The sequence below is a fragment of the Seriola lalandi genome, unplaced genomic scaffold (genome assembly GCF_002814215.2).
Source record: "Seriola lalandi dorsalis isolate HSWRI2012SDOR001 ecotype SW California unplaced genomic scaffold, Sedor1 jcf7180002054736, whole genome shotgun sequence".
Classification (NCBI taxonomy): Eukaryota; Metazoa; Chordata; class Actinopteri; order Carangiformes; family Carangidae; genus Seriola; species Seriola lalandi.
The window spans coordinates 1,859,197-1,874,043 of NW_019525289.1; the positions used below are offsets into that span (position 1 = coordinate 1,859,197).

General features: G+C 45.1%; 1 protein-coding gene across 2 annotated transcripts in view; it reads left to right on the forward strand.

Annotated features, from left to right (window-relative positions):
* The window catches only part of mpz (myelin protein zero), a 14,215-nt gene extending 2,495 nt beyond the window's left edge, over positions 1-11,720 (forward strand). The window contains exons 3-6 of one of the 2 annotated variants that reach the window (XM_023424463.2): positions 1,935-2,148; positions 3,025-3,154; positions 3,621-3,663; positions 7,772-11,720. In XM_023424463.2, coding sequence (XP_023280231.1) covers positions 1,935-2,148; positions 3,025-3,154; positions 3,621-3,663; positions 7,772-7,813 — 429 coding nt within the window. In that variant the 3' untranslated portion in view covers positions 7,814-11,720. The remainder of the gene's footprint in view (positions 1-1,934; positions 2,149-3,024; positions 3,155-3,620; positions 3,664-7,771) is intronic. The other variant, XM_023424462.2, reaches the window with a different exon arrangement.
* Positions 11,721-14,847: the final 3,127 nt, after the last annotated feature.

Consider the following 14,847-nt stretch of genomic DNA (forward strand, 5'->3'; position numbering starts at 1 on the left):
CCACAGACGAGCAGAAACTTAGAAGAGGGAGTGGTGCACTGATGTCACATGACCCGATTCTCTACATCAATCTGGAATTCTGCTGCTTTTATATGAGGATGATAGGAATTTAAACGCGGCTGATCAGGATGGACAAATTCACAAACTTTTGAATAATTTGTAGAGAACTCTAAGCAAATGATCAATTTAATTTAATAAATGACAAATCCAGGAGAGTGTATTATCTAAAATGTCATCACACACTCAAACAATGCTCAATTTATTCCAACACACAAGTGCAATTTGCATGTATTAACTTACTATGGGAAACAACAGCTGCACAGAAACTTTACTCCTAATCTTCTTATTCCTCTTGCTGCCTCACCTGCCTCTCGCTCTTTAATTTCACTCTCCCTGCCCTTATCGTCCTGCCATCTCTCTAATCTCTCTATCTTCCCATCCTGACTGCGCCTCCCTCTGTCCACCTCCCTTAATCTCCTCCTCTCCAGCCCTGCCTTCTTTGTCCCTCCCCTCTTCTCTCATTATCTCCTCCCCTCACCTCCTTCGCCTTCATCTGTCTCCCGCAGTGCCCTCACTTTGAAACTAGATTTCACTTCTCGCTCTTTTTTCTTTTTTTTTCCCACTTATCTTCTGTCGCTCATTTCTCCACCCGCCTGGACAGATTTACAGTTTCATATGTCTATCTGTTTTCATGCTGCATTTGTCCTTTTAAAATGTCGCATTTGATTTCTGCCATGTTCATCTTATATGAAAGGTTGTGTGTAATTCATGGAACGTGCTCATGTGTCTCACAGGCTCAAGTACTGAGAGCCACAGTTTCAACCAAATTTGACCTTGACTTTGTGGGTCATCGCCCCAAATTAGTATTTCTATTTTAAAAAACATCATTTCTTTGAACTCTGGATTTAATTTGTGATGACATTTTCCTGCTATAAAGGCTTTTTAGTTGTGCTGATATGATACCAAAGCAATACTATTGTACTTATCTCACTTTTCTGAAAATGAATGGTAAACAGGCTTTTCTACGCAACTCATCTGCTTTTCCTTTAAAAGAAAACGCCAACGATCTAAATTATTTTATTATGTCAAAAAGGAGCAAAATCAAGACCAACAAGATCTGATCTTGAATGAACAAGATCTTGAAATAAAAACTGGCTAAATTTTGAGGTAAAGCTGCTTGAATCAGTATTTTACAGGGGCTTGAATGTGATGAGCCTGTAGTCTCTGTAGTCAGCCGGCTCAGCTCTATAGAGCGTTTTAGTGTCTTTCGGCTTATTGTTTTGGTTTCTCCAGGCCTGAAACTTTACCATTTTGGTTCATTCTCTGTGTTCGCGTAGCGCTGTTTCAGCCCCAGAAGGCAGCTAAAATCCACTGTACGCTTCCTGCACTAGACCAAAAGGCAGAGGGACATGGTTAGTGACTAGAACACAGTGGTTCATTAAGCAGGAGTTGGTGGAGACCAAAGCAGAGATAAGAGTGAATGTTGCGTTTGCAAAGTTTCACAGAAACACAATTCCAAATGAATGTTAATGTTGCTCTGCATCTATGTTTAAATAAGGAAAATGTTCGCTTACAAATTCACCATGTCAGATCAGATCATGTGTTTACATCTTCCACTGCCCGCAAGTGGCCAAAAAAATCACTTATTGTAAGTTTAAATCGAGGATGATCTATTGAAGAACTAGTAAGAAAAGACCGTGAATTTGATTTCAGTCTTCAATGCTTGATGCTTCCAAGATTTTTTTTTGTCTTTTTTGTCTTTATTTTGTACGTAACTTCAAAATATGTGTTGAATCTGAACCACCACAGGAAGAGTTAATCACATATAAAAACCACAAAAACAGTTAAATGCAGCAGTAACTCTCCAGTAAGTACTTGTCACCATGGTAACACCACATACATAAACAGCTCAATGTCCTCTTTGTCTTCTACAGATCTTCCACTACACCGGTGGTGCCGCCTATGTGGACAACAAGGGCCCGTTCAGGGACCGGCTGGAGTTTGTGGGTAACCCAGGCCGCCGTGATGGCTCCATCCTGCTCAAGAACCTGGAGTTCAACGACAACGGCACCTTCACCTGCGACGCCAAGAACCCCCCTGACATAGTGGGCCGGCCCTCCAGCGTTCGCCTGCTGGTTTTTGAGAAAGGTGATATGGGGAAGGGAGTACAGCGAGTTAGTGAGCCCCGTGGGGGTGGGGGGGGGTTCCCCCGGTAAAATCAAATTCGGCAGTGTTAAGTTTAATGCCCGCATTGTCTTACATCTGTGTCTGCTCATTAGCTTTCCACTGAGCCCATATGGCATATTTTGGGGAATGTTTTTCGTCAGAAACCAACTGTTCTCAATTGTTGTTATAATCATTCCAAACTCTGAAATTAATCTCAATTTGCCCTGTGCATCAGACTAAAGCGAGCGCTGTGTTCAGACCAGTCGTGGCGCTGCCTCATTTAAGATTCCTCGCACTTCCCGTTAAATGAAATCAATTACAATGTTATCTCTTTTTCTATTTGACATTGCTATCACCGCCTCCTTTTCACTTCTTTTCTCCCTCCCTCCCCCTCGCCTTCTCCTCCCATTTCTCTCTTTTCCCCTTTTCCATCATTTTCGACCGTCTCATCCCATCCCCCCACCTTCTCCTTCCATCCCTCTCTCACCTTTATTCTACCTTATCTCTCCTTCTCTTCACCTCCTCTTCTCTGCCTCTACTGTACTTGAATCCTTCATCTTTCATTCAACCTTTATTTTACCTTTGCTTTTCTTTTCTATTCTACTTTTATGTCTCATTCCCTTTTCTACCAGCTTTGTTCCCCCCCCTTCCTCTCCCATTCATTTCCTCTCTCCTATGACAACTTTGTTTCTTCTCTCGCCCCTTTACTGTTTCTTTCCTCGTACCTTCTTTTTTCTTCTGAACACTCCCAGCCTCCGCCTGTCACTTGGTTTCCATCTCTTCCTCCTTTTTATCCTCAAATTCTCAGCGTTCTCCTCTCCTCTTCCCTCTAACCACCCTCCTCTCCTCTATCCGCAGTGCCCATCCAGGCTGGCGTGATCACAGGGGCCATCATCGGGGTGGTGCTGGGCCTGCTAGTGCTCATCGTGGTCATCTACTACCTGATGAGGTTCCTGGTGGCGCGCCGTGTCTTCAGCCTCAGTGTCAGGTCAGTGCCCGGCCTGTGGCCGGCGGCGCTCTGCCAGTCGTTTCTGTGCCAGGGACTGGAGCTGAGGCCAGAGCCCATCCCTGGCACCGACACCTGTGTGGCCAAGCTGGCATAGCTGTGGTGCCACGATTTGATTTGGTTTGGTGTGCAAGGTTTAGATTTGAAATTAGTCAGCTGGAAACAGACGGATAGGAGCAAAGCAAGATGATTGAAAGTGGTGAAGCGAAGGTGTCTGAGTGTATGATCCACTAGATCATGAAGATGATGGATCCATTATCTTGCTCATACCTTTCCAATCTTATTAGATCTTAACACATGGAGCACCGGGGGGGCTGTGTTTGACACAGGGCCAGTAGATTGAGTTGATGTTCTCTTTATGATGGCTGCCAGGCAATGCTGCCCTGTGACCACTGGAGGGAGAGATAGATTCGACATTCTGACATTGTCTTTCTTTTGTCCCCTCCAGCAAACATGGCAAGAAAAAGAAAGAGGGATCACAGCAGAGACAGGCAAGTTCCCTCCACTCCTTCTTCCACGTCCGCTCTTCCTCTTCCACCTCCTCCTTTGCCTCCTTTCCTCACACACTCCATCCACTCAACAACACCAAAATGCAACAGCCTTGTTTGCTGTCACATTCAGGCGCAACATGGTAAAATGACGTCCTTTTAGAGAGATTATAGTAACATTCAATCCAGTGTTTGAATATTTGTTCGGCACAGGAAACGTGGTGTCAGAAGGAATATTCATCTATTCAGTTGCAGCGCAGCCACACAATAGCACATATCCAACATGACAGTGCATAACGGCACAGTTTCATAATCGCATTCCCCAAATGCCGGTCCAAGCTGCGCCAATATGTCCGCACACATAGCCGTCTCCTCCTCGCAGCAACATATCAACCTCAAAATAACATGTCATTCAAACTCTGCCCGGCTAACACTAATAACAGTGTTCAAGCTGTTAAAATTCTAGTGCCGTGTGAACATTCGAGGGGCTTAAAACCCCTGTACTGTCCCTCCTATCCCACTCTCTGTCGCGGCCCTCACTCCTCCTTCAGCTCCCTCAGGGGGGCCAAAACAGCACGGTACTAGTAAACAGCCATGGGGCAAAAATCAAACCAGCGACTGTGAAATGGCTGAGGCCAGGTCACGGCACTAATGCTATTGCTGTATTGAATGGGACTGTGATTTGCTCGCTGTGGGGAAATGGACAGGAGCTACTGATTTCGCTCACTGGGAGTCAAATGAAAATCACTGGGCCTATTATGGTCTGGGCTGTTATCAGTGGTTTTACGCTGCTGCACGCCAAGGATTGGGGTTTTTTTTTTCTTCTCTCCCTTCTATTCCTCATGGGAGTGTGATAGCCTCAAGTGGTGGATTAATCAGACATTTTGGTGGCTTGTATTCTTTTGTGCATACAAGGCACCAGGGCAAGTTCTGTTTGATTACTCTGTGGTAATGTGGGGGCTGGATGGTTGCGGGGGTGTATTGTAATCGACTGTACGCCTTGCATGCTGATAATGGGGAGGGAAGAAAAAAAAAAGGGGGTAAGTCAAGGGATTTCAGTTCAAGGCGTTTTCCTAAATCAAAAATGAGCTTTGAAATGAGAAGCGCGCAAAGATATCTGAGGCAGGAGATCAAAGGTGTTATTGTGACAGCGAGTCATTTAGCCGCAGGTATAAGCTAATGTAAAGATGAAGCATCGGCGGCGGCGGTGGCGGCGTCAGGCTTCTCCCGGCAGGTTAGGAGTGCAACGTCTTGCCCTTGCGGCTCAAACCTAGGGGGCGACACCAGTGAGGGCCAACCCATCCTACTACCTCAAACAAGTGCACTCGCTCTCAACTCCCCGGAGCCCTTCTTCCTCCCTCTGTCTTCTTCTTTCCTTTCTACTGTCGTTTGATTGTCAGGTTACTCTTGAGTTGCAGTCAGTTGCTCTCAAGTGCCTGCGGCGGGTGACAGTGCATATATGAATAAATAACTCGCCGCCGAAAGGACACTGAAATATTTGACAACGTTGTCATTTACAGTTACTCTCCTGAAAGTCTCGGCTCGGAGGAAAAATACACAGCAGAAGCAGCTATTCCATCTGAGCTCACACTCACTTATTTTTTATTTTTATTTTTTTATTTTTCCTCTCCTCCGAGCTGATCCCTCTCTTGTAGCTACGCCACACACAGAGCACCCACGGGATTTTATAGTGCACTCATAAGTGGTTGTTTGATCAAATAGCCCTTATTAGGAGGCTCTGCTGACACCACACAATTTTCTATCAGCCTCACCATCTTTGTTACTTTCTGTTTGCTTGGCTTGCACTACAAATCTCCAAAAGGCTGTGGGTGAGCGAGTGAGTGAGTGAGTGAGTGAGACAGAGAGACAAAGGAACCCCGTGGTGTGTGCTACTCCCCATTAGGTGGAGTTGTGGGAGAGGAGTTTACCCCACAGCCACACACATAAGAAAGCTCACAGGGGCGAACACACACACACACACACACACTGTACTGGAATGATAATTGAGTGCACTCGGTATCGATCTGAGCTCAAACAAACACACACACACACACAAACCCACCCCACCCATTCTTCTTTCCATCCCCCAATTGGCACCCCAACCTCCTCCCCCCCACTTCACTTCATTTCACTCCCTCCCTCGATATCTCATTCACATTCCCTTTTATCCGGTCCCATGTCTCTCTCTCTCTCTCTCTCTCTCTCTCTTCAGTCGCATCTTCCTCCTCCTACTCCCCCCCCCCTTGTTGTGCCTTTTGACTTCCTCGCTGACCATGAGAAGCATCTGTCTGTCTGTAATTCCCCCACTCACCTCCCCTTCTTACTCCCTCCCTTGCTCTGTTGATCCATCCCTCACCCTCCTCCCCATCTCCACCAACACCGCCGCCACCGCCGCCTCTCTCCCTTCCCAGTTTCTCTTCCTCTCCATCCTCAGGTCTGCTGGGTTTTGATCAGCTTCGGTTCTGGACAGAAAATCACTACCTCTCACCCTTCATCTGCCTCTCAATCTCCCTCCTCACCTGTCACTGTCTTCTTTTTAGTATGCAGCAGGGGACGCAGCCACTTACCTACCTATCTATCCACCCCACCCCCCCCACCCCCCATCAGCCCTCCTATTTTGCCACTGTACCCACATTTCCTTTGAAGTGTGTGCAGCTCCTGTAACAAGGGTGGTTCTGCATTCTGCCTAAGCAGGCTGGAGTGTGTTTACGAAGCAGCCCCGTCATTAGCGTGGGAGCTCTGCAATACATTGCAGCACAAAAAGAGTCTACCACTGGATGCACGATGGTAAACAATACAATGATATATAAGAGAATGTAAGTGTGATTGAGGGTAATGACACCGGATGGACTGCGCCGCAGCCCAGTGGAGCCGGATGTTAGCTGTAACGAACGCCTCGGTTGCGGTCTTATCAAAGTGCGTGCTGCTTTTGCACAGTGCATAATTAAAGATGATAAATTTTCTAATGCAATCAGTGGGGTATTATTAGTCGAAGCTTCAGCGAGAAGAAGCAGCCCCTGGTGTGCTTTCCACCGTTGACTAACCTGATGTATTAGAGCAGAATTATTTCAGTCTCTAAACCTCAGATCCAGCATGCTTCCCGTTCACTCTGTCTGTCCATGGTAACACTTCACAGCAGTGCACTGGCCTGAAGTCAACCTGTGGAAGTGTGTGTTTTTTTTTTGTTTTTTTTATAATAATTCACAGTGTTGTGAAAATGTACATATGAGTGAAGTTTTATTCAGTTCCATCAAAGCATTATCCTGTACTTGTGATACTTTTCAATAGGTCAGCTCGCAGGTTAATGCACTGGAATAGATTTATTGTAAAGTGAAGTTTGTTGTTGTCTTGACCTTATCTCCACTCTGTCCTTCCTGATTTGTGCTCAAGTAGAGCCTCATTTTACTTCCTTTCCCATCTTCCTCCTCTTCCTCCTCTTCCTCCTCTTCCTTTCATAGAATTCATTCTCAAAGATGTTTTTAGACATTGCACAGACAATATCCAGAATAAGTCGGAGTGAATGGATGGATTATATAAGTGCTAGTTGGATGAATATTTGAAGCTGTTGTTGGCCTTTTTTTTTTTTTTTACACAAATATCATGAATCCAGTCAAGCGGGTCCGACCACAGCTACAGCAAAGTGGTCTGGGAGGTCCACAATGAATAATTAATTCTCCCGCACACTTGAAACTGAAAAAGGCTGGATTTCAGCTATTCAAATTAGGTTACGGATTCCATGTGTGGTGTACGTATAACTGTTGTTTCAACAGTATTTAAATTAATATATATTTTATACATGGTGCTGCATGTCCTAACTTCACACAGAAATATAGAGACTGAAAATGTTTCGTAGATGTCTAACAACAGTCACGTTTCAGTCAACTTTATACTTACTTAGTACTTACCTACTATTCAAACCAGTATTGGTTAATTCCCTGTGTGTGTGTGTGTGTGTGTGTGTTTGTGTGTGTGTGTGTGTGTGTGTGTGTGTGTGTGTGTGTGTGTGTGTTTTATTGATCAATTGTCACCCAGTTGTCACAGGTGTTTGGAGCCGGCCTGCCACTGTGTCCCATCCTAACGCATGGTTACCTGTTTTGTCACCCCCTTACAGCTCTGGACACCGCCCCCTCTCACTTGCTACCCCCTCCCCTAAAAGGACTGTCTCTCTACCTCCTCACCCCTTTCTTGTCTCTCCATATGTCAGTCTCTCCTCCTAAATGTGTTTTTCTCTCCTCTTCACACAGCTCCACCCATCCTGCTAACCCCATCTCTCATCCTCTCAACTCTAACGTACCCCATCTCACCCCCCCACCTCCTTCCTTACCTCCCTGCCCTCTCTCTCTCTTTCTATCTCCCTCACGCTCCTTTCCTCCTGAAGTGACTCTCCTCCCCTGTTCTCCCCCCGACCCCCTCTCCCTCCTCCCCCACAGGGCCCCGTGCCTCCCGCTGACCCCTCCAAGGTGAAGGCGGCCGCCTCGGAAAAGAAGAAGCAGGAGTCACGCAAGGATAAGAAATAGGATACGGGGAGGGGCTGGGGCGGGCTCGCCAGCTGGCTGCTCCAGCCCGTGCGCCAGGCGGTGGCGAAGTCCCAGCCCAATCAGCAGCAGCGAACCATAGTCAGAAAGACAGAGAGGGTGGGGGGAGGAGGGGAGGAGGGCCGGGTGCTGATGACCATCGACCTGGAGCTGACCCGCAAAAATGGGGAGCAGGGGCCCAGCGGTGCGAGAGGGATGGGGAGATCCAAAGCGCTTGGCCTTCTATCCCACCTCGCCAACCAGCTCACCTTCAAACAATAGACCAATAGGGAGGCAGGGGAGGCCGACAGGGGGAGGAAGCTGTTGAGGATAGGAGAGTGGGACGTCTACTGAGGAAACAGCAGAAGAGTTACCCCGCAAACCTACTTTACACCCACCACAATGCCAACCTGAGTCCCTGAATAAATGAGTCAAATCATATCTGCTCTTGTCACAGGCTGATGACTGTAGACGCAGCAGCTATATGGGCCGAGATCTAAGATGTCGTGATAATCTCTTACACCAGCTGGCACCCCAAGTACTTTTGTCAGGTCATAAGATATGCCATTTGAAGCGAGACCCTAAGACGGCTGGGTTTGATAACAAAATCTAAAAAGCAGCTCCCCGGGTTTTGCCTTTCTGGTTCCTTTCATTGTGATCCTATCCGCCGAAAAAAAGCTTTCTCCAAGTGCGTCCGATACGCATCACGAATCCCCAGCTGCAGGGACAAGCCAATTTGCTTTTTCTCGAAGGCGACGTGTCAAACTCTAACTCCCCCCCACCCCCCACCCCCCCACTCACCCTGATCTTCAGTCTCTTTCTTCTCCTATCCCATTTCTTCCTCTTTCACTGTGAATTTCCTGACTTTCTTGTTAATTCAAATTATAGAGGTGATTTATATGCTAACTGCTCTATCCTGTTTCTCTTCCTCTCTCACTTCCCTTCCCTCTTTTCTTCCTTTTCTTTCTCCTATAGATAAAGGTCTGACTTCTCCATGACTGCCTCCACTCCTCTAGTCTGCTCCCTCCTTTTCTGCCCAGCCTGATGCAACCCCCATTATTTCCCATTATCTCTACTCTTTCAAGACAGCACTGGCTGTAAGAGTGGTCCTACTATATCAGTGGCAACAGTGTCAAATAATTTTTACAACGCCTCATCGGAGACCCTGTATGCGCTCATTGGGCAAACTGTAAAACTGTTTAAGGCCTAACTATGCACATAACTTCCTTAAGAGGAACCCGAAAGACATCCCTCTGTGTTTAGAGTCCCCTGAATCTTCCCCCTTAATGTTTACGACTCAATCACACACACTGAGCGGAGCTGTGAGTGCACTCTGGACTTCAGATAGAGAAAAAAGAGAGACAGAGAGGGAGAGGAGAGTGATAGTGGGAGAGAAATATGATTCCTGCTCTCAGCCAGCGTAGATAGAGGTTCAAGCCCTCAAGCTCGGGGTGATTCAATCCTCTCACATTTGAGCTAATGGAGGTTGTCGCCGTGTCCCTGCCCTGGCTAAAGGGGGCTATTTCTGGCGCTATGAGAGCGTCCGGGCTTACTGTAACAGCTGCACATTTTTCAGCCAACAGGGGACGGGGGGAGGGAGGGAGGAAGAGAAAGAAAGAAGCAAGCAGGGCGGGCGGTAGGGGAGCCTGCTGCGCTGTTTGTTGCACGGGGCTGTCCGCTGTTGACTCGACGGCCGGCGACTGACGAACCCGGGATGACGTCACGGCCCACCCCCCCACCCCCCTAGAGGGGCTGGCGGATGCTCTCAGGAGTCTGACAAAAGGGCTTACTAGGAAGAGGTGCAGCTTCTGTGCTCTCAGTTATTTTAGGTCCAGTTAATCCGCTCGCGACTTTCTCCTCGCCAGCCCAGGGCTAATTATTTTAGCGCGTGCTGGTAACCAGATATCTCTCTCTACATCTTCCTCCCTGCCTCCTCTGCTGTCTTCGCCCCTCTGTTATTCTCTCTTCATCTCAGCTCCCATCTTGGGATTCATCTCCTCCCACCAAACCCGTGTTTCATTCTCTCTGTCTTTACGTCTTTGGCTTCCTTTATCTCTTCCTCTTCCTGTCGTCTAGTGATTCTGCACTGCATTATTCCCCCACAGAAAAGGCCTATACACAATCCACTCCACTCTTTAAGCCTCTCCTTATCTGACTGCCAGGCCTACAGCTCAATGCTCTGCTCCTCTTTCCTCTCTCCTGTCCTTCCTCCTCTTCCACACCCTCCTACTTCTCTTTTTCAAACTCAGTGATGGACATCTCTCTCCCCTCCGTCTTGTCCAGTGATCGCCGAACGTCCTCTCTCTTGCCCTTCAAAATGCCACCTCCCCCAGAGGCATGTACCCTCCCCTCAGCCCTCCTTCCACCGATCCCTTACTGTCTTATTTCTGCTGGTTCGAATGCCAAAATGCTTTCCTCTGCCCCCAACTGGCAAAGGAAGGAAACACATGGGCAGAAATCGGCCTCTAGTTGTCATTGAAGACAGAAACTTATAATCTAGCTAGCTCTTCTCCGGTCGCAAATACGACGTGTGTTTTTATGTATATGTGTGTCTAGTTAAAGAGTGTTTAAAAGAGATTTGATATAAAGCAAAGAAAAAAAACCAATATTTTACCCTAAGTAAAGCAAATAATGTTTTCTGAGACATTTTTTACATGTGTACAAAGAAAAAACACATGGAGAACATATTTATCGAGGCAGTGAAGAAATGTAATTGCATTGTATGCAATATGCATTTATATTTCTGACCTTGTGTGTTATTGATGGTACTGTGTGGCTGTGTCTTTGGTGCACGTCTTATTCCGAGGTGAAGGGAAATCGAGGTTGTCTTGCAGTGTCAGAGAAAACACGAGGGGTGGGATGAGGGTTCGGTTAGCCTCAGATTCAACGCGAACGTGGCTGGGGAGAAAAAAAAAAAGGGGGGAGGACCGTACTTGCTGTGGGAGAAAGCTTGGGAGGAAGAGACTTATCTGGTGTGTTAAGCCAAGCCAAAAATCCATATGTATCACTACAGATAGAGCCCGCTCTTCCCCCTGAGCTTTCTTTTAAAGGTGCTCCTTCCCCAACCCTGAGCCAAAGATGGATTGTGATCTGCGTGCTTGATATGCAGGGTGGATAGTGTAGACTTGAATGTTCCTTTAAAATTCATAACAGGAATGGAGGTGCTATAGCCCACATCTTTATAACTGGAGATCTGTTTCACTAGTCGCTGTTTAACTATCCAGTCAAATGGATTAGTTAGAATGTTTTCTTCTTTTTCAGCAAAGCCACACAGACACCTGACATAAGACAGCGTTAAAATGCCTTTTTAAAAATGTTTTGTTTGTATGTATTATGAACTGTATTAGTCATAGTCGCACAATAACATCCCTTCATTTTGAAATGACTGGAGCTTCTTACATATTTTTTACATTTATTTTAATGCTTGTGATAATTCCAGAGCACTAACACCATTGGATGACTCTGTATAATATGTTGTAAAGAGAACGTAAATAAAAATTAAAGCCCCATGCGCAGCTGTTATCAACAGGAGACAAAGTAAACCCAGCTGAAAGTGTCTGCAGCCTCCTTTCTTTCTCGTCCAAGTCCCAGACATTGAGTAAATCTGTCACGTCTCCGCAATGACATACTTTCATGAACATTTCAAAAGAAGAAATTCCTTCCAAAATGAGATATTACAGAATAGCACTGGCCTTATTAGCTCTCAGAAGACATTTGCATACACAATAAGACCATTTTAGAGGATGTAATCTGGAGACCCGAAATGCTGAACAATGACCACCAGGTGTTTTTCTTTTAGGTACAAAAGGAATTCATTTTCAGAATTAAACTTTGAAACTCCTTTACTGCACGATGGCAGCCGAGAACTAAAATGGTTTCACCTCATCATGCCCCCTTGCTACCCAACTACCAAAAAGTAATGATGATGAACAGGAAATAAATGCTCAGTAACCATTTACAACCTTTTCACATTTTAAAGGTTGACAAAATGAGGTATAATTTTCAGAGAGGCTTAATTTTTCTGACTTAAAATGCAGGTGGGGTTCAGTGAGCATACATAACCTTTTCAGAAATGCTCCGCTTCATATTCAGACAGTTACACACACACACACACACACACACAGTACAACCACAGTCTTTAACTTGTGGCCACTGACCTGCTCAGCTGCAGCACCGTAACGACTGGCTAAAGGGATGATGCTGAGCAATACTGTCTGCCAGTGTGTGATTTGATGCTATCAGTAGGAGTCAAAAAAGTCAGAAATGTTCAACTCTTACATATATGGGTTTTATATTTTGGCAGGTGCACTTCTTTGCTGTCTTGTTGAGAGTTAGCTGAGAAGATTGATACCACTCTCATGTCTGTGCGTTATGTATGGAGCTGGGGCCAGGAGACCCTTAGCTTAGTTTAGCTTAGCTTAGAGTAAAGACTCAATGTTGCAGAAACAGCTGGTGTGGCTCTCTTCAAAGTTAAAAAATACGCATAACACCTCTGAAGTTAACTATCTTATGCACAGCCAGAAATAGAAAGATGTTAATTTATGGTTCTAGATGAGACAGTTACGTTGTATTAACTGCTTCTTGACAAGCAGCTGGGCGCAGTGACTCCCCAGATTCTTGTGGCTTTTCACATTTCTTCAGGTGCACAAATCTGAAAAATGAGATAAGTGTTAATTAATGAGCTTTACAGGTTCTGGAGGTTTTCTTTTTTCCTCCCTTTGGACAGAACCAGGGGAGTTGTGTCCTTCTGCCTCCAGTCTTTTATGCTAGGCTATGCGCTAAGATAATTTCCTCGTTGCTTATTGCTGCATTCATGTCATATCAGAGTTACTGTAATTACCACTCTGCCACTTGTAGACAGTCTTCATATCAACACCCAAGGTGTAATTATGACTGGCAAAGGTAAATCTGTTTTGATGCTAAAAAAAAGTGCCAGCACAGTCCATTATTAGAGGAAAATAACTGGACAAGCACAGTATTTTTAACCCTTGCACATTCAACTTTGCAATATAGTTGCTATTAATTGTTATTTTTATATGGTGTTTGCTGCTAAGTAGCTAACTTGTCTTTCTATATTGCTTAATTAGTGTTTGTGAAGCCTAGAATAATGAGTGAGACGCACTAACACAAGAAGACTGACAGCAGCCAGTTGTCCAATGAGGTCAACTTCCAGTAGTAAACAGGAATGCTTCCCATCATTAACATGACTCCTACATGATGTGAATGTGGCATCAGCTCCACATTCAAAGTAACATTACAGGCATGATTGGTATTGATAGTCTTCTCATGTAACATAGGCTAGGTAGCGAAAAGTCATATTTTCCAAAATGTTGACGTACTCCTTCAAAGGATCCTGTTGGTAAGGTTTTTGAGATGTGTTGATTTCAGACCTTTCTTCCACGTCTTGATGCTGCATTTCCCTCCATTTTCCAACATATAAAGTAAGTTACATGTTTTACTTTTGTCATAAAACCCTCAAAGTCTTTGACCTGTTAAATTACATTGTAGCAGCAGCAGCACAAGTTTAGTCATGAAGTCTGAAAAACTGACTTAATGATATACAACCATACTGAGAGTTTGTTAGCATTAGCTAACATTAGCCATCATAAGCTAAACTACTTGTCATACCTGAACACATATGGCTGTAGCAAAATCCCTGAGTGTATTGAATTAAGTAAGGGTGTGTTTTACTGCTTGTGGTTATGAATTTGACTTTTTTCTAAGTGGAGCACTGTGTTATTTCAGCTTTCAAAAGTTAATCTCCACTGAGGTTAGAAACAAGACTATTAGCCAAATAATATTAGCTTTCTCTTTCTGTTTCCTCTTGAGGTTTAAACTGAACTGTTGGATTTTTTTTCTCTGTCGTATGCTATAGCTACAATTTCTACATTTATGTCTGTGAAATAAAACACTTCAATAAGAAGCTTTATTTTTTATAATATGTCAAACTCTATTAAACTCCTGTTATTAGGAACAAACCTTGAAAAGGAGCACACCACAGGGGCTCATACCACTGAAGTGTACAGCCGGTATTAGAGGCATTGCAATATAGGAAGAGCCCAGGCGTAAAATGTAATGTAAAAGTAACTGGCAACTGGTGAGAAGACATTTGGTACTTATCTGACACAGGATCGCTCGCTGCATCTGTTGTGTGGGCGCAGTGGTGATGACCTGCCTTATGTTCTAAATATGCTGGACTTAAAGCTAATTGCTGCATTGCACTGGCTATAAATCACTTTGAATTCAAGCAGAGGAAAAAACATTAAAATGTTAACAGTTCATCTTCGAGGATCAATTAATAAATGATTAAACAATTTATCACAGGATTTATTTGCAGAACAGCAGACCTGAGGATTCAATCTTTGCTCAGAAACCAAATAACTGAACACTGTTTGCTTTTCAATATAAATCTCAAGGCCTGGCACCGGTCCCTCATTAACGCGTTTGTTATAAATACTGTATGTTATGTAGAGTGCAAAGTTTCATTTGTTGTGTTGCTGTGCTGACAGCAGTGATTGATGGGCTGTTGTTCTCCAAGGGACCGTGTGTGTTGAGCAGGTGCAGGTACACACACTGACACCCCCTCTGTGAGTGGAATGTGTATGTGGTGGCGACTGGGTGCAGAGAAGCCCTGTGGTAGGAGTAGAGTAGTGGGGAGGGATTTGGGGTGGGT